The sequence below is a fragment of the Colossoma macropomum genome, unplaced genomic scaffold (genome assembly GCF_904425465.1).
Source record: "Colossoma macropomum unplaced genomic scaffold, Colossoma_macropomum, whole genome shotgun sequence".
NCBI classification, from domain to species: domain Eukaryota; kingdom Metazoa; phylum Chordata; class Actinopteri; order Characiformes; family Serrasalmidae; genus Colossoma; species Colossoma macropomum.
In genome coordinates this window covers 7187928-7209035 of record NW_023494792.1, presented here as the reverse complement: position 1 = coordinate 7209035, position 21108 = coordinate 7187928, and the positions used below count along the sequence as shown (strand labels likewise).

The 21108-nt window shown below is 41.0% G+C and overlaps 1 protein-coding gene across 2 annotated transcripts in view; it reads left to right on the top strand.

Annotated features, from left to right (window-relative positions):
• Positions 1 to 729: 729 nt before the first annotated feature.
• Positions 730 to 21108, top strand: part of LOC118811512 (complexin-1) — a 56966-nt gene continuing 36587 nt past the window's right edge. The window contains exons 1-2 of one of the 2 annotated variants that reach the window (XM_036575743.1): positions 730 to 1017; positions 1875 to 1988. In XM_036575743.1, the coding sequence (XP_036431636.1) occupies positions 1958 to 1988 (31 nt within the window). In that variant the 5' untranslated portion in view covers positions 730 to 1017; positions 1875 to 1957. Of the gene's footprint in view, positions 1018 to 1874; positions 1989 to 21108 lie in introns of those variants that run through there. The other variant, XM_036575744.1, reaches the window with a different exon arrangement.

Below are 21108 nucleotides of genomic sequence, written 5' to 3'. Positions count from 1 at the left end.
GTTTGGTGTCCACAAACAGGCGCGCGCCAACACACACAAACACAATCCTGTAGTCTTTTTACTGTAAAATAGTTTACAGTGAGAATCGCTTGCCGTGTAAACGGAGTGGATAATTCGGCGGGACGCTGCTGTCGTTTCCACCGGATCATTCGCTTTGCACGCTACTGGAGAACTGCTGCCACGCCGAGCCACGCGCCCCTCACATTCACGACCCAAAGGACGAAGGAAGAGCACATTATTTCACCACCCGTATTCCGACAAGCCCCGCCTCCTCGACTGGGAATGGCTCGGATTGGCCCGCCTTCTGCGCTACGATTGGCAAGTAGTTCATACTCACAAACAGTTCTCCGTCGGTGATAGGCGGGCTGCGTGTGAGTATGAACTACTAGCCAATCGTAACGCCAGGAGACGGGGCCTGTATGAATACGGGTGGGAAAAAAACACCCTTTTGCATCACTCAACACAGGCTGCCCTGCCTAGAAACCTATAGAGGAGCTTCAGTGCATATGGAACTGTAAATATGTGCGTGGCAATGTGTTAGGACTCCTCAGGCCCCGCGTGCGTCCCAAACAAGCCAGATCCAAACACCGAACACCAGCGCTGTAACGCAGCGAACCAGCGAGCTAACCTCAACGTGCACTCTCGGTTCGGCTCGTGAAAGAGGGAGGGAGAGAGGGAGGGAGGGGAGGAGGAGGGCGCAGCGGAGCCCGGGCGCCGTGAATAATTGATCGCCCCCCTTCTCGGTGAGAGAGCGTGGGACGCGCCTCCTCGGACGGGAGCCCCTCCATGTGATTCAGTCGAGCTGCACGTCCCCCCATCGTGTCCTCTCTGCAGCCGCGCGCGGACATGCTTGGAAGCAGCGGCTAAACATCCCCGTCCTGCTCTCTCTCTCTCTCTCTCTCTCTCTCCCCCTGTATCTTTCTCTCTCACTCTCTCTCTCTCTCTTTGCTTTAACACTCAACTTCACCGGGGCTTCATCGTCCGCGCGAGAGGAGCGATCTTAAATACACCGGCCAGGTAATCATGACCTCTGTGTGAGCGCGCGCGTGTGTGACTGCGAGTGTGTATGTGAACATCAACGGTGGGATGGAGCGCGAGCCCCTGTACTGTAGAACGAACGAGGAAGTGATCCTTGCATCTCGAGCGCAGATGATGCATCACGGCGTTTATAAGAGCATGTAAACGCGCGTGCAGCGTTCCTGTAACCGCACGCAAACGCGCAATCTGGCACTTTTAGCATCAAAATAAACACAGTTCGCGTGCACGGAGGTGCGGTTAGGGGTAAATATGCATGCATATCCTTTCTCGTCTCCCATATGGGCTCGACGCTTGATGCAATTGGACAATGGAAAGTTAACCCGCAAATTGTGGGATCGCTGCTAAACAGTGCATGGCCCCCTATTGTCCAAGCCGGTGTTTATACCTTTAAATGGAAAGAAAAGCAGACCAGTCCATGCTTTATCTTCTTAGATGTTATGGGACGATGTTTAGGCTGCAGTGTCCTGTGTGGGTCGATCCCGTGCCCTCTGCAGCTCCGCATTTACAGCTGCCCACAAAATGCCCTTCTGTCCCAAAGGCAAACACCGCGGGCTTTTGGTTCTTCCACAATCTACTGCTAATGAGACGTTTAAATTAAGTCAATTGAACGTAAATAACACTATTTTTTGGCAGGATGACACTTTTCTCAGCGCTGTATGTGTTCTATTGACCTCTAATGTCCTTCAGTGGGAACTGGTCGATATGGGCTCGTTTAGAGTCACAACACGAAAGACGCAGACAGTGAAGCAGGAGGAAAAAGTTTCTGCTATTTCTGTTGCTGCCAAGTTTCAAGAAGTGCTGCAGCGTGAAGGTCTTGGTGTGATTTTTGTTCACAGGTCTGGTGAGGAAGGACTACTTAAGAGGCTTAATCGTGAATGTGATCTGCGTGTGAAGAAGGCAGGAATCAAAAGCCATCACCATGAATTTTGTTATGAAGCAAGCGTTGGGGGGTAAGTCCATCACTGTCCAGCTGTCTCTGTTGAAGGGAAGGGACTGGAGGGCACTGGGGCTAAATTGAACGAACTATTGATGTGCCAACTGTAAATGCATTTGGACTATTTACTCTGCACCAACTTTGCGTGGACAGAATGGAGTCACGTGTGGTTTTGCTTTAGAGTTTGTAGATTTGTTTAAATGCAGTAAAAAGCTGCTGCATTAATGTTCTAATGACACATGTAAGAGCGAATGCATGTGCTTGTGCGCGCGCGCGTGCTTGCTGAGCGCATCCTGCTGTAGAGAGCGAGCGTTTTTGCGCAGTGCCCCCCGCGCGCGCTATTGTTTGCACGAGACCTAGTGCGGTCCTTAAGACTTTTACAATTTTTTTTTACATTTTATTTTTTATTATTTTTATTGACGCAACAGTTTCTATATATGCCTATTCTTGTTGTTGATAATACTTAATCATATTTATTTACTGATTGATGTGAATCTTCCAGACCTGTCAGAGAGAATGAACTGAATATAGATCCACATGCATGCAATTTGTAAATGAATCGTGTTTTGCACGCCCAGTGACTGCACTCATTTAAAGATTGTGCACAGCTAAATCGTAATGTCATTAATTTCATGAATATGCACAAATATGTCAAAGAATGGAGTGTGGCTGGCGTTAAACCTCTCAATGGAGGGCTGGAATGTGCCTGATTAATCCCTTCCTGCATTTCTGATGGGGATTTTAGCCGTCGCCTCACTGAAGGAAAGGCTACTCATTCTGCCAGCCATTCACTGCTCATTTTAATTGAGGCTGACAGTCAGATCTTCAATTTTGATGGACATTTGAGCACAAACCGTTTGACTGGGGCAGGTGCATCCTTACATTCTTAATAAAGAGCTGGAATAGGATCTGTTTCATTAACGAGGTGCTGGGGGGAGGCAGGCGGTCAGGTCCTTGGTCCAGCACACGGCTGCGTCTATAAAGGAAATGAGCAAAAACAACTGAACTGTGTGGAAAGAGATTTCACCCCTGAGAAGGTAGAGCCATGCCAAAAGCTCCAGCACCGGACCTTTCCTCCAACTTTCCGTTTTTCCTTCACAGAAATATTGTGAGCAGCCTTGGCAAATTGACCCACCTTTTTGTTTTGTTTCACTCCTTTTTTTAAGAGATTTTGAAGTTCAATCAATACCATCTGGCCTCCTAACTGCCCAGAAAAAATACACAGCTGTTTACCTTCACTATTCCCAGTATAAAGTATTGCTGGAATATCAGCAAAATAAAAAAATTCTTATGGCTCTTCTTAGAAGCTTTTATTGCATGTTGGAGTTACGCCCATAAATAAATGATTCCTTTGGATCAGTATAAAACTGCCGGCTGGCGCTTCTTTGTCTCTGTGCAGTCTCCCCTTTTGACCAGTTCAGTAAATCAACACACGGGCAATCTCTGGCCGGTGTGGTGAGCTCTCCCAGGCGGTTCTGACCCGCATTAGATAATAAAGGCAGGGCTGAGGTGAAATAATAGGCCTGTCTGGCAAAGATTTAGAGGCCCAAGGTCAGCAGGTGGGGACACAGGCAGGCACTGAGGCGCCACTATAGAGGAGTAATCAGCCTTGCGGGACTGAAATCTAGAGCATCACCTCACAATCAGCACAAATGCAGCACACGAATCAGCCACCCTGATATACACACATACATACAAATTCTATATGTAAATACTTATATTTATATATATATATATATATATATATATATATTTATGTGTGTGTGTGTGTGTGTGTGTGTATAAATACATATATATGGACATATGCAATAATACTATATACCATCCAGTATGTATAATATATATCATTGCTGTCTATACATGTATCTCCATATTTGTTGATTTCTATTTTTCTATTTTTTTTATTGATTTTTATTTTTCTACATCATTTGAACACAACAGCTGCCCTTTACATTTTGTGATAATTTCATGGTAATTAGACCAATAGAAATGCTCCAAAATCACTTGGGATAAAACTTTTTACATTAACTTACACTAAAAGTTAAGAGCGTTCTGGCTTTCTCCTGTAAAGTTAGTAATAACCCATGTATAAGGAGACTTTTCTAAGTGTCAGCCTGAACTCAGTAACCAAAATGATTTGTTCCCGATCAGTTAAAAAAGACAATGTTCCATAAAGTCAGGATACTGTTGTTCTGCAGAAGCATGAAAACAAACAAGTACATTCATATGCGCATGTGGGTACACATACACATTTAGGCACATTGATTTTTCCTTTGCTGCTAATTCAAACACACACACTAAACATACACACACACACACACATACACACACACTTAATCTGTCCTTTGCTGCGTGATTCACTCTCTTTATGTAGATACCTCTCTCTCTCTCTCTCTCTCTCTCTCTCTCTCTCTCTCTCTCTCTTCCCCCACCCCTTTTACAATGCCCCTCCCCCTCAAAGAGCACATTTTGATAACACAAACCTCTGCAGTACCCACACACCCCATACTCCTCCCAACACACACACACACACACTCACCCGTATCTCTTTATCTCTCGCTTTGTCTTTACCGGACCGTCTCTTCTCCTCTCTGAAACCAGCGCAGCCGTGTGGAAAGAGCTTGGCAGAGCCAGAGTGCTAATGAGACTGACGCGGGGCATGCAGGCTCGCACGGCCTTCTACGGACCAAACACATAGACAGACCCACAAACACACAGGCACACAGACGAGCTTGGCCATGTGTCCAGATTTTACACTGCCACCAGAAAGCTTTCCGTTTCCAAATCCACACCTTTTCAAATACTCATCTGCGATCACCGCTGCAGTTCGAGTGGTTTTCATATAACAGTGATGAGATACAGTACTGTTTAAAAGTTACTACTTTTCATTTAGTTCATTTCCAGTCAAAAAGCCTTTAAGTACATGTTATTAATTTTTTATGAGATATTTCTGATGAAGGAAAATCTCTCTGAAGGAGAACATCAAGCTCCACTCTTGCTTCAAAAATTCACAAATGTTTCTGCCCATTGTTCCACTGTGAGAAGACAACTCAACACTATCAGTCTGAAAGTATGTGTGGCTGTCAAGATGCCACTAGACAAAAAGAAGAAAAATAAGAAAACATGTAAATCAAAGATGCTTGTAAAACAAAGAAGCTGTTGGTGTTCTCATAACAATGGACTGACCACCCCAGAGTTGAGACCCAACATCACTGAATGTTTATGAGATTACCTGGATGGTCAGAAGTAGAAAATGCAACCAACTTCTAAGACTGAGATTTGGAAGGGTGAAAAAGTGTCCCTGTAGATTTCATTGAAAAACTGAAAACAAGTCTCAAGAAAGGAAGCTGTGATGAAGGCAAAGGGTTGACACAATAAATACTGAACAAATATATTTAGTTGTTGGGGCTTTTGTGAGATTTTCTGTTTAATACAGCTTCTCTGCTCTTTCACCTCATGCTGAGAAATGAGTAATTTGCACAGGTAGAGAATGAACAATCAACTCAAGCCACCAAATGTCTTAATGACAGCGATACTTTCTTTTTGGTGAGTTACATGATTGTGTTCAATTTGTATGATTGGCTGCGATAAAATGTCAGACTGTTATTTAAAAAGTTCTATCCCCCAAAGGAAAGTGCCAGTTTATTGATGCTGTGAATCAGTGGATTACAAACATCTGACATAAATACGAGAACTTAGGGCCTCATCTGCAGAGTGGTTTGGTCAATGGAGGAAATGAAAAGCCAGTCTGTGGCATATGTATTGACACCTGCTCTTACAGGACACTCGATACATCTTGCTTCGACTGATACCCAGTGACTTGCTTCATTTGACAACACTTCTGCAGAAGGGAATTTGATATGTGCTTTTTTACCACTCAGAGCTGGAGTGTATATCTCAACTCAAATCCCATCTGTACTCTAAATAGTACGCTGTACTGTACTTTCACTACTTAAGAGTTATCTAAATGTAACTACACATTTATAAAACTAATGAAATAGTTCATTTGTTATACCTATATATTTGTATAGTGTATATTTATTTGTTATCATATGTATATATGTATATATATATATATATAGAGAGAGAGAGTTTTTTTAAGTCGATGTGCTTCAACAACTCACCCTTAATACAGCACAAATTAAGTGAAATGAATACAGCAAAATTACATGAAAATGTACAATTTTATCACAGATCTTCATACACAAATAGCATGTAATACTCAAACAGAAACTAAAAATTCCTAAAACATGCTACTTTTTATGACATTTATGACATTATGGAAGCAAATTTAGGTTGTAATGACTCAATCTGAGGAAGCGAAGTTGAACGGCTGGTGCTGGACGAAAAGAAAAACAAAATAACCCATACTATAGTGTTTGGATCTGTAGCCTCCCATCTACATTAAAGCTGGCTCCTCTAGCCTAGTTAGCTTATCTAGTGGCCTGCAGATCCAAACACCACAGTACAGGTTTTATTCTATGCATTCTGTTGTTAGTCTGCTGGGCTAAGCCAAAGCTAGTTAAAGGTGCCACCCACCACATTACATGTTTGGTTCCAGACAATGCACAAATAACATCCGTTTAGAGGATAAAGACTATGAAAAAGCATAAAGTCAAGTGACAGGTGTTGGATTGACAGCTGGGATCTAATGTGTTCTGTAGCCTGTTAGCCATTGCTGAGCTACTTGTGGTTTTTGCTTAACAATATCAACGTTCCCAATACCAATTTAGCAGCACAGCGGGTGGTAAAAGGGTTTAACCCATCTCATAAGTCTGTACCAGCGCAGAACAGAACAGTACAGCTCTGGGAACCATTTAGTTCTACAGTGGAAAAGACACCTCTGACCTTCCGAGTGGGAATTATGTATTGGAGGGAGATTCGAATGGCTTATTCCCACTTAGTCATGAACACAACATTAGCCTAAGCCTAGACTAAACAGTATTTCCAATGGTGAATCAAGAAATATACTGCAATTTAATCTTAAAACCAGACCTAATCCATAATCCAGCCCAATGTGTTTAGTTTTATTGATTTGTTCAGTACAGCTCTTGAGGCAAGGCCAGTTGATGTTAAATGCACTCTATAATTAACACTGACTTACTCTTTGGATCCATTCTCAATCTCCATTAAGCTCCACCCCCTGTCAGAATTAAAGGTCATATGCTGGGTCATGTGAACCTGCAGTGAGTGATGGCCGCTGAAGTGACAGATTCATTACAGATGGCCCGCAGGCTGAATCACCGTCAGTTCACATTCACACCAACCAGAGCTCTGAAAACCCTCGCTGGCTCAGGATTTAGGAGTGTGGACAAATGATGGACAAACTAATCAAACATAATTAAAAGAGCTGCGCTAATGAAATCGAATTAAACAGAATTGAATTGAACTGAAGTGAAATAAAGTACCGCGAGGCACGATTCCTCATCAAAGACTATTGGAGAACTCATTGAACTGAAGACATAAGGAATGGAAGAATGGAAAGCTAGTCAATAGCTTTACCGTACTGTTATTAAACACCGCTCCGCCATGCTAAATCAGGCATTCACTCTGTTCGTGTTGCGTAGCCAAGGCACAACAACAGTCTGGCTCTTTTCGCAAGTGCTGCCTGCAGAAGCCTCTGGATTAGAAATCAAACCCAGCCTACCTGCGGCTCCAGGGAGCCCCGCACTGAGCTGTGTGAGAGCTGATGCTTATTGATTTATGCGCTGACCTAGAAACGACTGATCGCCGACGCTGAGCAGGCGTGATTTTTAACTGTGTAATGAGAGAGATCGTAAGCGGGCATGTGACCGCAGCACGCGGCCTACTGGGGCAGGAATCGATGCGGAGGCTGCGGAGAGGCCAGGTGGCCGTATCTCCACCTGGAGAGGGATGCGATGGTGGACACTGAGTTATGAGTTTGACCAGCAAAGCAATAAAATCGAGCAGAGTGCCATTATGAGCAATTAGAGGACCAAATCTGATCACTGCCCCCATTTAGTTGTAATGTGAGTCTCTGTAGCGCTAGCTTTGTGTGTTATTGCAGGAGAATGACACAGCATATTGGAGAGAGAGAGAGAGAGAGAGAGAGAGAGAGAGAGAGAGAGCAGCAATATGTGATAAGCAGTAAGCAGTAAGAGGTGAAATTAAAAAATACAGTACACACACACACACACACACACACACACACACACAATCCTTACACCTCACACCTGCTTGACTAGTGTGCCAAGACAGGACGCAATATGCTCTCTATCTCCTCCTGTTGGCAGGAAGTGCTAAGGTCAGCATAGGACATTCTGTAATTCTGTTCCTCACAAACTGGCACCCACACAGACATACATGCCCACATACATACAATACAGTGCAAAAGTCAGAGACCATCCTTCGTTTACTTAATTTCCAGTCAAAAGTACAGGTTAGTACAAGTTATTCATTTTTTTAACACTGGGAAAGAAGATGAAAAACATATATTTAATAGAATATTATACAGAAATTACAACAACTAAATAAAATATCAACATTTCAGTGTTTAGTTTGTCCATGCTTGCTTTTACTTGCTTTCAGTTTTTCAAAGAAACCTGCAAGGATATTTTCCACACCTCCAAAGTTCAGTCTTAGAAGTTGGTTTTCATTTTCTGAAGTAATTCTTAAACACATTTAGTGATGTTAAGGTTTGAGAACAGGATCTTCTTTGTTTTGAAACTGCCAGGAGAGTATGCAGCAGAGAGTCTTCTGCAGAGCAGAGGTTTCTCTTCTGCAACTTTTCCATCAGCACAGTGTGCACATACTACAATAAGGCAGTGTGAAATGCATAGTCAGTGCAGTAGCCTCCATGTTAGCACATCACAAGTCAAACAGTTGTCACGGTGAAAGGATGGACAATTTTTTTTCAGATCTGAAGTAAGAGTGGAGCTTGATTTTCTTCTCACTCTCAAAGATGAAAGCTTTAAGTACTGTTTATCTGATGGGGGTCCCCAACTTTTGCACTGTACTGTATACACACACACACACACACACACAAACACACACACACACACATACCCCCACACTCTCTGCAGGACTGGCAGCTGTACATCCCCCTCATGGCCAGACACAGTGTCCAGGCTGCAGGCTCCTGGTTCTGGCCTGCAGGAATTATATGTGCAATGGCCCTTACAGCACCACGCTGCCATCCACACAGGGAGAAACACCTGCCACTACACACACACACACACATGCGTATGGATGTAAAGTAATAAAACATATCTGTTTCATTCTTCTTCTGTAAGTTATTTGAATATTTGGATTTCACTCAACTAGCTCTGCTTTTGGCATCCTTAGTTTGTTAATTTGTGTTCCACTGAAATTTCTACATTCTCTAAGGTACTGAATGTGGTCGCTTTTCAAGAAAAATAACATAATTTTTTTTTTACGTAGTGCAACAATATGTAATAAATGGCATATATCCTACATTACTCTTGTATTTTATAAAAGGCCCACTTATAACAAGTTTTTTTATGTGCCAAAAAAGTCATTATTCATTTTATATGACCATTTTCCAGCCTCTCTTTATCCCTTATAATTAAACTGGCTGTTTTTGTTGCTGTGCCTTTGAGACTATTATATGTAAATGACATCTGTTTTGACAGGCTGCCCTGTATTGTATTCAAAAAGTACTCCAGGCTGAAACACTCTTTATAACTTAAGTATGAATGGGTGAGGCTAAACTGTAATAGGCAGAATAGGCAGATAAATTTAAATGTGACTGTGTGACATCACAAAACAATGAATTCAAAACAGGCTATTTTATAGCTTGGTTTTCAGATATGGACTGTAGGGACTGGATAGTGAATAGTGTGCTTTAAAACTTGACAATGTTTACATACTACATAAAACTCTTTTATTTCAAAAAGTAAAGGAAATTCAGTTTTCCATGATTTGGGTTGTTTAACAAATGTAGGTTTGGTTTCCCAGACAGGGATTAAGCCTAGTTGAATGGTTCTTGGCCTGGATGTATGATTCTAAGAAAACCATTAGTTAATATAGAACGTTTACATTATATGGAGATTCTATAAACTTTAAAATGGTTCTCCACATTCTCACATCTCATTTACAAAAATGGTTCTAAAGCATCCACTGAAAGTTTGTTAAGAGCGGTTCTCCTGTGGTACTGAGCCGAAAGACTTTCATTTTTAAGAGTTTATTTATACTTCTGGCCACTGAACTTGCTTAAAAGGACATAAAAGAATATTTTTCTATGTATATTTTTCCATTGTTGAGCACGTTACACATACAGTACATTCAGAGATGACATCCTGCCTCTTCCTGAAGCATTAAGTGCACACTGGCACTGGCAGTGGTCAACTGGTACCATCGCTCTCAGACACGCACACACAGATGGGGTCAGTCACCCATGTGGTCTCAGGGTTAGATAACTTGTCACACTGTTGCCCTTCATGTGCACTGTGGACTGATGAGTCATGGTTTTGGCCGTGACACCAAGGGGCTCCATCAGCCCTCTTCTTCCTCCGCTTTGATGACTATTTAACATGACAGGACTCGCTTGCGCAGAAGTCACAATATGTTGGGTGGGATTAAACACATAGTGTACATCACAGAGTTCAAGGATAATATGAGGAGCAAATTTAAGCATCCATCAAAATTAGTAAGGAAGAGCAGATGCTGAGAACTGAGAGGCCTGCATCAGCCTACAGCAGTAGCTTTCTAATGCTGCATCAGAGAACAAGTTTAAAAACTCCTTGAAGCTTTTAATAGAATTGAAGAGCCATAATTCAAAAGACAGTGATTAAAAAGAGTCCATCCAAAGAGTCAAGTGAGTCCAAACAGCACAAAAGATTGAAATCTAAAAAGGACATGCTGAGTCACAGTTGTTTATTACTGGGTTTAGTGGTTTTACAGACAGTATACAGCATACTGGCTTCAGAGAGCTACTGTATTTGCCTGTGTTTAGCACAACAAATGACTGGCACATTATTACTGATTTCACTGAGTAATGTTATCTACAAAATGCTGTCATTATCATCATTGCCAACATCATCATCATCATCACTATAATTGTTTCTGCTCAATAATGTCATTAGTATATAAATTTAAGTAATGGTTAAGCAAATTGTTTTGGAATATTTTAAACAGCCCAAATGAAAACCAGCAATGACAAAGCCAAAGACTCCTGTGTTACAGTTTTCACCAATTAAAGGGGAATTTCACCAACATTTCTACATAATTTGATCCTTGAAATGTAAACAAAGTCATTCAGAGGGGTTTGATGTGAATCGGTGAAATGTAGGGAAGCTTAACTCACTCCGATTTCTTTATAGTGGTGGTTACAGTTACTAATGGTCACAATGTCTACAATGCAGATATAGCCAGTTCATGTCATTTTTGAACACTTGACCAGTGAACCACTTCACATGTTTTTATTTGTAATGTTAATAGTTCTAAAACAGTAGTAAAACTGAAAAAATAAGCTTTGGAACTATTTTGCCTTACAACGACTTGTATGTACCTGATCACTATGAATGTATTTAAAAAAAAGTTTTAGGCAAGAATCTTATTTTAAGACTACCTTAAAACAATGTCTCAGGTATCAGACAATGCATTAATAATCATTTAAGTAATAACTTTCTGTGGTTTAGCTTTTAGCAGCATTAAGCCTGTACGGCCAATGCAAAATTGTCTATTTCTGTCATTTAATCTTTTCATAACGTGATTTCTCTATGCTGTTATTACATTTATTTGATATGTGAAGAATGTTCTATAACAAAGCTGGTGATTCCTATTTAGTTTGTAAGTCCTCTGGTGGCAGACTTAAACAAGTTTAAGAAGAATGCTCAGAACAGATCGGCAGCAAGAAGCCTGGTTCAACTTGGTTAAATACATCAGACGTCTGTGAACAATTCTAACTCCATTTAGCATTAAACCATGCTGAATAACTCTGTTAATACCTTAACTATTTACTTATGCTGAGATTTTGAAAAACCTGAGGAATCCCCCTTTAATACTATCCATATCATATCATATCATCATCATCATCATCAGTATCATCATCATGAATGCTTTGGCTCAGTAATGTCACTAATATGAATATGAATATGAATATAAGGAATAAATTAAGCAAATTATGGGGGAGTTTTTTAAATGACCCAATTACTGAAAACCATCAAGAACAGACCACAAATCACCACAGAGTTATCAAAAACATCAAATGGTTTTCACAGATCAAACCTTTAATATGCTTTAAGAACAACTTCATCGCACGTAAAGGACCCACACATGGAAAACTGAATTTTCATCACCTATTTGGTCACAGTGAAATAAATTGTGTAATTGTGTTTAGTACTACTGAAAAAGCAAGTGGACATGAGGAAAACAGAATGTAGGATACGGGCCCTTTATGTATAATGCTTCAAGCCACTGACAAAACCATCTTAGCGGAACTCAAAGATCCCTCAGTGCAGCCGAAACATGCTTGACTTGTGATGCGCTTACATGGAGGCTACAGTGATGAGTGTGCATTTCGCCCTGCCTTATTATAGCATGTGCACACTGTGCTGATAGAAAAGTCACAGAAGAGAAATCTCTGTTCTTGCAGAAGACTTTCAGCTGCATACTCTCTTGGCAGTTTCAGGCACAAGGCAAAGCGTGTGACCCAATTTTTGGAAATTTCACTGTAAAAATAGAATCAGACACAAAACATAGTGTGCCTCTTTGGGGCGTGATAGTAGATGAAGGAAAGAAAAAGAAAAGCTCACCAAATTAGAGAGAAGAGTGAAAAGTTCATACAACACAAAGTTCTTTTGAACATGCAAATTACATAAAGGAATCTCTGCAGGTAAAAATAGGTTAGTGACGTGGGCAGTTAGGTAACCAGACTCTTTCCCAGTGTTCGGGTCTCCGGTTCGGTATCCGGTATCCCTGAGAGAGAAGTGCGTCAGCGGCTGGCTCAGAGTAAGGCCTCTTTTGCCTGTTCCACTGCATGCCCTTGACTCCTGTCCAACGTGGCCACCTCCCCAGCATGCGGATCTGGCAGGGCTGGGCCCCTCTCCCTCTCTCTGTCTCTCTCTCTTTCTCTGGCAGAACGCAGCCTCTAGCAGGCCAGAAAAGGTGAGAGCTGCTCTCTGTAGGGTTTATGTGGCTGCAGGCACTGCTCTGCTTTTCTTCTGCTGACAGCTTTTCTGTACAGCTCCACCATTTATGTTAACAAAGGTCACTGGAGGTCCATCAGCTAGCTTGGCTCTTTGACGCTCTTCTAGACCATTTGTTATGACTGACTTGGTCGTGAGATTGGTTTTGCAGTATGTATTCGCATCATAGTGGGCCTGTCCTATCTGCAGTATAAGGTCATGTGGTTTATTATGCAGTTTATTACTGGTCACCCGTTTTCTTCTCATTTCCATACAGATGGCTTTATAGCCCTTTTCTGAAGCAATGAAAGCACCTGTACGCTGAGAAAGTGGCCATTTGTTAAGGCGAATTTGCACTTCTCTCAGCAGTTAACTGTTTATCACGTTTAGCATTTGTATCTGTGCAGCTAACCAGTTTGTATGTTCTTTAGAGCAATGCCATAATAGGACCACTTTTGTCTCCTTTCCATTTGATGATTCTCTTTGCAAATGAGATCTGTAAGTGAGAAGAACCATTTTAAAAGCTTAAACAAGTTTAAACAACGTACACATAATGTAAAATTCTATGTGCTTCTTATAAAGGCTTTTCCATGAACCATACATTTTAGCCAAGAACCAATCAAGATCCTTTATTTTGTAAAGGCCCAATATCATGGAAAGCCTATTTTTTTTCTAAAAAAGAGTTTATAGCTGCACTTTGTAAGAATTTTTGTTTAAATCATAATTAGTAGATTTGCTGAGTCAGGAGAAAAAACATGCTAAAATATGAAACAGTATTTTAAAAGTCTGGTTGGATTTCGTGGGAGTTTTTTGGACCATGTCATGCATCTTTACATATTAGCTTAACACACACAGGCTCAAAAACAATGCTCAATGTTTAGGTCTCAAATGCGACATCAACATTATACAGATGAAGTTATGATGACAATAGAAGATAATTCACTTACAGAAGACACGTCCTTCACCAAGTTCTCTTTGAATACTTTTTCAATGTGCCTGAATCCCTCAGATTAATCTGCTCCAAAAAAGAATTTGAAGCACAACCAGCTTTACAAAATGGCAAGCTATGTGCAATTACACATTTCCACCAGAGAGATCTCCAAATCCCCAAAACTTACTTAGTGTCGCTAATTAGGTAAACATAGCTAAAGCTACATAACATACCATTCATGCCCAGTCCTTACAGTCCATATACAAAAACAATGATTCATTTTGAATGAATTCGATTTGTGATGAAATGTTTTGTGGTACACATTAACATATATCCACCTATCCAGGCTACAGCAGTTTAGCCCAACCTATGTTGAAGATATAAAGAGTGTTTCAGCCTGAACTGCTTTTTGAATGTTTACAATACAAGGCAGCCAATCAGAACAGAGCTCATTTCCATGTATCAGCCTGTGTAATCATCGTAAGGGATAAAGAGGGGTTTAAAACAGTCATATAAAATTGAATGATTTGTATTTTTGGTGCACAAATGTCATAAGTGGACCTTAAATACAAGAAAAAAAGTAGGATATGGGCCTTTTTAGAATGTAGATATTAAGCTACTCCTTGCCTTTATTAAAATAAATTTAGTGTTCATAAAGACTGGCATTTGATTGTAATTTGAAGTCTGTGAATTAACCTGAACTGTGAATTAACTCATACCTCTTCATTACTCTACCTGAGTATGTGAGTAGTGTAGCTCATACTCCAGCAAAAGCAAATTATACATGCCGTCCATATGGTGCACTGTGAGACTCTCTCAGCTCAGCTAGAGCGAACGAAAGGCAACTGGCTGCTCTTGAGCGTGTCTTAGTGCTAATATGGTCGTTATGCCATCTCCGGCACCTCCGTTTCAAGGGTGCAGCAGCATAGCCGTGTGTACCCAGGGTGGTGCTAGCTCTCAGCACGAGCTCTGGCCTCTGGCCTCTACTGCTAATGTCAAAAGGGCTGCGTCACTTGCCATCTGTCGAGGGGAGATTCCTTTAGCTCTTTGCAAAAGTGATACATTTTTCCTGGCTAAAAAGCCTGGAGAGGAGAAAAGACCTGAATGGAACAAAGCAGCCAAACTGATTTTGATCACTAGCATCAGCAAGAGAGCCAGCCAAAATGCAGGGGGGCCTATTTTTAGCCACACATTTGTTGGCAGATGAATTTGGAGTGAGATCACTGGAGAAACCTGGTCAATACTAAGCCTCTAGTGACTATACAGACGCTCCTGACGGAGCCATGTGATGTACATTAGTCATTTCTAACATGAACAACAGTGTGTCTGTTGTAGATAAAGCCCTACATTTCCACACTGTGTTCACCCACTCTAGCACTGCTCTAGGCTCTCCACGGCCTGGCTCTGTGCTTCAGGTGGTGGGCTGTGCTCTATTTATCAGACCGAGCGTAAAGCTCTCAATCCTGACGTACCAGACAGAGGGTGATTTGAAGTGTTTGTGAGATTGGTCTTTATCTGAACTATGATTTTGCTCTGCTTTATTTTAATTGAAGAAATGATTTAATCTGTTAACCTGTTAAACTGCTTGGTTTTACTTGAAGTCCATTTTGAATGGATAAAATGTGTCTTACAGCTGTGAAAATGAGTGGCACTGTGTTTTACATCTCCAGCTCACTCTCTTTTGATTCTGCACACTCTTCAACAGCTCTCTCTCTCTCTCTTTCTCAACAGAGTACAAAAAAGAGCTCACAAGCAGGAAGCCATGGTGATTAAGAAGTGTTAAGGTTGTAAAAATGACTGTGCTTTTTCCTGTTTCTCCCCCCCATTTTTCTGCATAATTTCATGCAAATTCTTGTATTCTCTGTGAGAACGAGATGGGAGGGGGAAGAGGGAGGGCACAGGAAGAGAGAGAGAGAGAGATAAAAAGATAAAGATACACAGAGAGAGAGAGAGAGAGAGAGAGAGAGAGAGAGAGGAAGAGAGAGAGAGGAAGAGAGAGAGAGAGAGAGAGAGATAAAAAGATAAAGATACACAGAGAGAGAGAGAGAGAGTTGTTCAAGAAAGAAGATAAATATAGCAAGATAGACAGAGAAAGAGAGACAGAAAAATATAGACAGATTAAAAAAGAAAGAGAGAGAGGAATAGAGAGACAAAACGGCAGAATTAAAAGGAGAGTGAGAGAGAAAAAGACAGTTGGTGAGACAGAAAGATAGAGAGAGATATACAGGGAGAAAAAGAGAGATACATAGAAAAACAGCAAGAAAGAGATGGAGAAACAAAGAGAGACGGATTGAAAAGAAGAGAGAGGAAGGGGCAGCGAGAGAGAAAAGGGGAAGAAGAACAGAAAGAGAGAAAGGTAGGGAAAGAGGAAAAGAAAGTGAGACTGAAAGATAGACGAACATGTTGGAAATAAGAGAGAGAGAGGACGAGAGAAAGAGAGAAAGAAGGGTGAGAGAGCAAGAAAGGTGGGGAAAAAGAAGGAGAGAGAGTGAAAGACAAAGACAAAGAGGGACAGACTGAAATGAAAGAGGGAGTGAGGGAGGCAGAGAAGGAGAAGGAAAGAGAGACAGGCAAAAAAGGCAGAGAGAAAAAGAAAGAGAAAAAGACAGAAACTGAGAAAGAGGAGGACGAAAGTCACACAGAAAAAAGGGTCAGAAAGACAGAGACAGACAGAAAATAAGAGAGGGTGAGAGCATCAAAGGAGGGGAGAGAGGGAGCATAGAGAGAAAAAGACAAAGAGCAAGAGTGAGAAAAAGAACTAGAGAGAGATTTAAAGAATGAGAAAGATCGAGAGAGACAGACAGAAAGGACTCAAAAGAGAGAAAGACAGTGTGAGAGAGAAACAGTGAAAGAGAGAGAGAGGAGGAAGAGAAACAGACTGGAAATGAGAGAGTGAGAAAGAGAGAGAGAGAGAAAGAGAGAGAATGTGTGAGAGAGAGAGAGACAGAGGAGGAAGAGAAACAGACTGAAAGAGAGAGAGAGAAAGAGAGAGAGAGTGAGAGAAACAGAGGAGGAAGAGAAACAGACTGAAAAAGAGAGAGAGAGAGAAGAGAGAGAGAGAGACAGAGGAGGAAGAGAAACAGACTGAAAAAGAGAGAGAGAAAGAGAGAGAGTGAGAGAAACAGAGGAGGAAGAGAAACAGACTGAAAAAGAGAGAGAGAGAAAGAGAGAGAGAGAGACAGAGGAGGAAGAGAAACAGACTGAAAAAGAGAGAGAGAGAGAGAGAGAGAGAGAGAGATAGATAGTTGAGAGTTATGGCCCACAGTAGCGCTCTGAATGCGATACATCATCAACATTCTGAATATTTCTCCTTGAGGAGGAAAATAACGCTGTATTTTTCAAAGGGTGACTTCAAAAGAGGCTCAGTCAATACATTTCCCAACTCCATAACTCCTTTTGAGGATTTTTGATTTGTGACTAGAAGCATATTCATGAAGAACAGAATTAAAAGTAAAGTTTCACTCCTACACCCATGCGCTTCCATGACCTTTGGAACTTACTTTGAGGAGAAAGAGTAAAGCTTCCACCTCCTCCTGGCTGCTATAATAGCAGGGTTTTGTGAGCTGTGAAGGTCTTTGAGCTGCTGTTGTGTTGCTGGATGCTTTCAGTAGCAGTACCTGGGTGCAGGATGTGGGCGTTTACAGAAACCTCTGTTGATCCATCATGGCTTTTCTGGCAGCCCCTAAAGAGCGGCTGAAAGCTTCACCCTTATCCAAAACAGGTCAGACCATTACTGTAGGCTTAGGACATCAAGGTCTACCTGCCGCTTTCTTTCCTCACGATTTTGACTTTTACTTAATAACGTGGCTTTTAAACAAGGTCTTTACAGTTTATTTATTTATTTTCTCTCACACAGGAATGAAATGGCTCTTTTAAGCAGTGGAATGAAAGGCTGGTAGATAGAGCCTTGCTTTGCTGATGTTTTAGTCATGGTTAAAAGAACCATGCTTTTACAGGCATGTGTTATGTGAAAGCTAAATAATTGTTATTGCCAGGAGTTAAAAAAAACACCTGCCTGTTTGATTCAAGGATTTGTCTCCTTCCGTTTCTCTCTGTGTGAAAATACCAATTCAGTGTTTTGTGAAGGGAAATATCTACATTTGGGTTTGATCAGCATGAATGCAAACTTCATTATCAAGGAACTTTGACATTTGGGAGGATAGAAATATCATAAAATGAAATAAACTCCTGAGTAACCAGTGACGTAATTCAATGACTGCTGTTTTACATGTGCAGTTTCCGTGTTTTTTGATGACACTACCAAACCACTAAATGCTTCCTAAAATATGAGTCAGCTGTGGTCATTGCTGGTTGTTTGGTATGCAGATTAAACATTGTAGTAGGATTGAATAATGGTTGTTTTAAGCTTGGAAATTCACCCTGCAATCCACAAAAAATTCAACATTGTCACATTGGTATTAGTCTTTAACAGAAGTGGTAATTGAATGCTTTTGAGATTTAAGTAATGCAAATAATGGAAAAATGGAGCTTACTAGCACAAAGCGTGAGGTACTGTTTCTCAGTCAGCAGTTGTGAACTATTTCATCAGTCAGGTCTAGGTTAGGGATGTGTGGGTATTCCAGTCCTCAGTGCAGTGGGGTATCATTATATGAATTCTGAAATCACTATTCAGGTTTAATTTTAAGAAGACTGAAAAACTAAACAGGCTAACAATTCAGTGAAACACACATTTTATGTTTTAACAGGACAGGAATGTTACAGTTATGCTTATATTGGCAAGTTAATAATACGCTTATTATGTTACACGTAGTGCTACTATGAAACACGACTGTCTTAACCTGAGCTCACTCTCAAGGACTCTGTATTATGGCTGTCCCTCCAACCATCTGATCAGTGATGTGGTCCCAGAACCCCCACACCCCCACCCCCATTACCCCTATCCCACTAAATATCTGCCAGAGCACTACAGACAATACACTGCACACTTGCACAGAGTGCATATGTAGTATATGTATGATACATATATGTGTGCTTTTTAAGGATACTTGAGCTGCTATTGAAATGAAATGAACCTTTTAGCCAACTGTGTCTGAACACATCGGAATTATACCTCCGCATTTAACCCATCCGTGCAGTGAAACACCACATACACACTAGTGAGCGCACACACACACTAGGGGGCAGTGCGCACACTTGCCCGGAGCAGTGGGCAGCCCTATCCACAGCGCCCGGGGAGCAGTTGGGGGGTTAGGTGCGTTGCTCAAGGGCACTTCAGTCACGCACTATCAGCCGAGGGAATCGAACCGGCGACCTTCCGGTCACAAGGCTGGTTCCCTAACCTCCAGCCCACGACTGCCCCCATTGCACAGAATTGCACAGCAGTTTCATTTGCACTCATATGGCACACTGTACTGTACATGCTGTATTAAGTTAGATGGATAGATAGACAGTATATTTTATTGAAATTGAATCTTAAGGATGTGACTGTGAATGCAGTGATATCATGGCTAGCTCTGGCGTGGCTTTTTCCTTAATTGTGCTAACTACTCTAGCTGATGTTTGCTAGGTCGAGAAACAATGAAGATATTTTTCTCTGACCAGAGGAGAAAGCACCTTTTGTAGAAGATCAGCATCACAACGTTGTACTGGTTACATTAGCACATTAGCTAATTTTGAATATAAGACGCGTTCATGTTCCAAATTTTTGTGCTTCTGATGTTTAGCCTCCTAACACTAATTGCTATCATCAAAAAGTAACCGTACAGCCCTATGGTAATGTATATCGGTTATGGATTTTTGAATATGAAAACTAGCCAGATTGCACATCCCTAGTCTGTGTAGAATGCTTCAGTCAGTAATTACAGGCATGAAGCCTGACGGACAGTGGCGGTGTCCCAGAGGACGCTGCCCACACTCGGATCTGCTCTGCTGCTCTCATCAGGTACACTGCCTGTCAAACGTTGGGGACACTTAGCTTTTCAAATAAACAAATGAGCAGGATTTCTTTGTCAGCTTACCATATGAAAGACTAAAGAGGTTTATTTTGAGGAAAACAATGTAGCATAAACACTTGTGATAATATTTCTGACAGTGCTACCTTGGGAGTAATACCATATCCAACACATTATCCCCTTGTTGTGATGTCAACACTCATCAGCACTCAAACCTTTCAGCTGTTTAAACCACCTTTGAGAAAAAAAGATTTTCAACATGTTTTCAATCAATTGCTCAATCGCATTATCAGTCAAATCATGATCATGGTCAAAACCTACTCTTCATACCAACTTGATGAAAATGATCCACAATATATACATATTCCTAAAGTAATAGCAAAGAGCTGTTTGGGTTAGTTCTTGCTTACTTGAAAAGAAACAGTGAGAAAATTCAAATGACAAAAGATTATTTCTTTATTTCATATTTAATGTATGTCAAAACAACAACAACAAAAAAAAAAAGCAAAACAAAACACTAGCACCTCCATTTTTTGCTATTTTTAATTTTCTGTATAATTTGAGCTCAGCAGTTGCCCTTAATGTCTTGTGGAAATAGACTGATTGATGAATTGAAAGAAATACTCCAAAATTGTTGGGAATAAAATCTCTTTACAATAACATACAATAAAAGTTAAGAATGTTTTTGCCTTCTCCTGTAAAGTTAACCTTTTGGAGATACTTGTTTTCCTCTGGACAGTGACAATATGTAAGTTTCATATGTGTGGGGGTCGATATACTCTGGGGATGTTAACTAATGTCTTCTACACTATATATAATATATGCAATCTATATAAGAACAAATATGGACCTCTGTGTAACACTGTAAAACTAAAAGATGTCCCCAAAGTAATGGGTGAATAGAGTAGTCATATTGAAAAAAAAAGAAGAATCAAACAAGGTATGCCTGAACTTTGGACGGGCAGTGTATCATGTCTGCCACTGATTTTCCAAAATTTCTCCATAATAGTCATTAGTGGTTTGGTGTAAAATGCATTACTGAGTCAGAGTTGTTCACAGTGGTGGTGATAGGAACCAGACGTCTGAAGAGTTTAAAGGCTCTAAAAGCTCCCTCACAGAAAGTTATTACATGAAACAGTTACAAATACTCTGCCTGATGCCTGAATACTTTGCTTTTTGAGATAG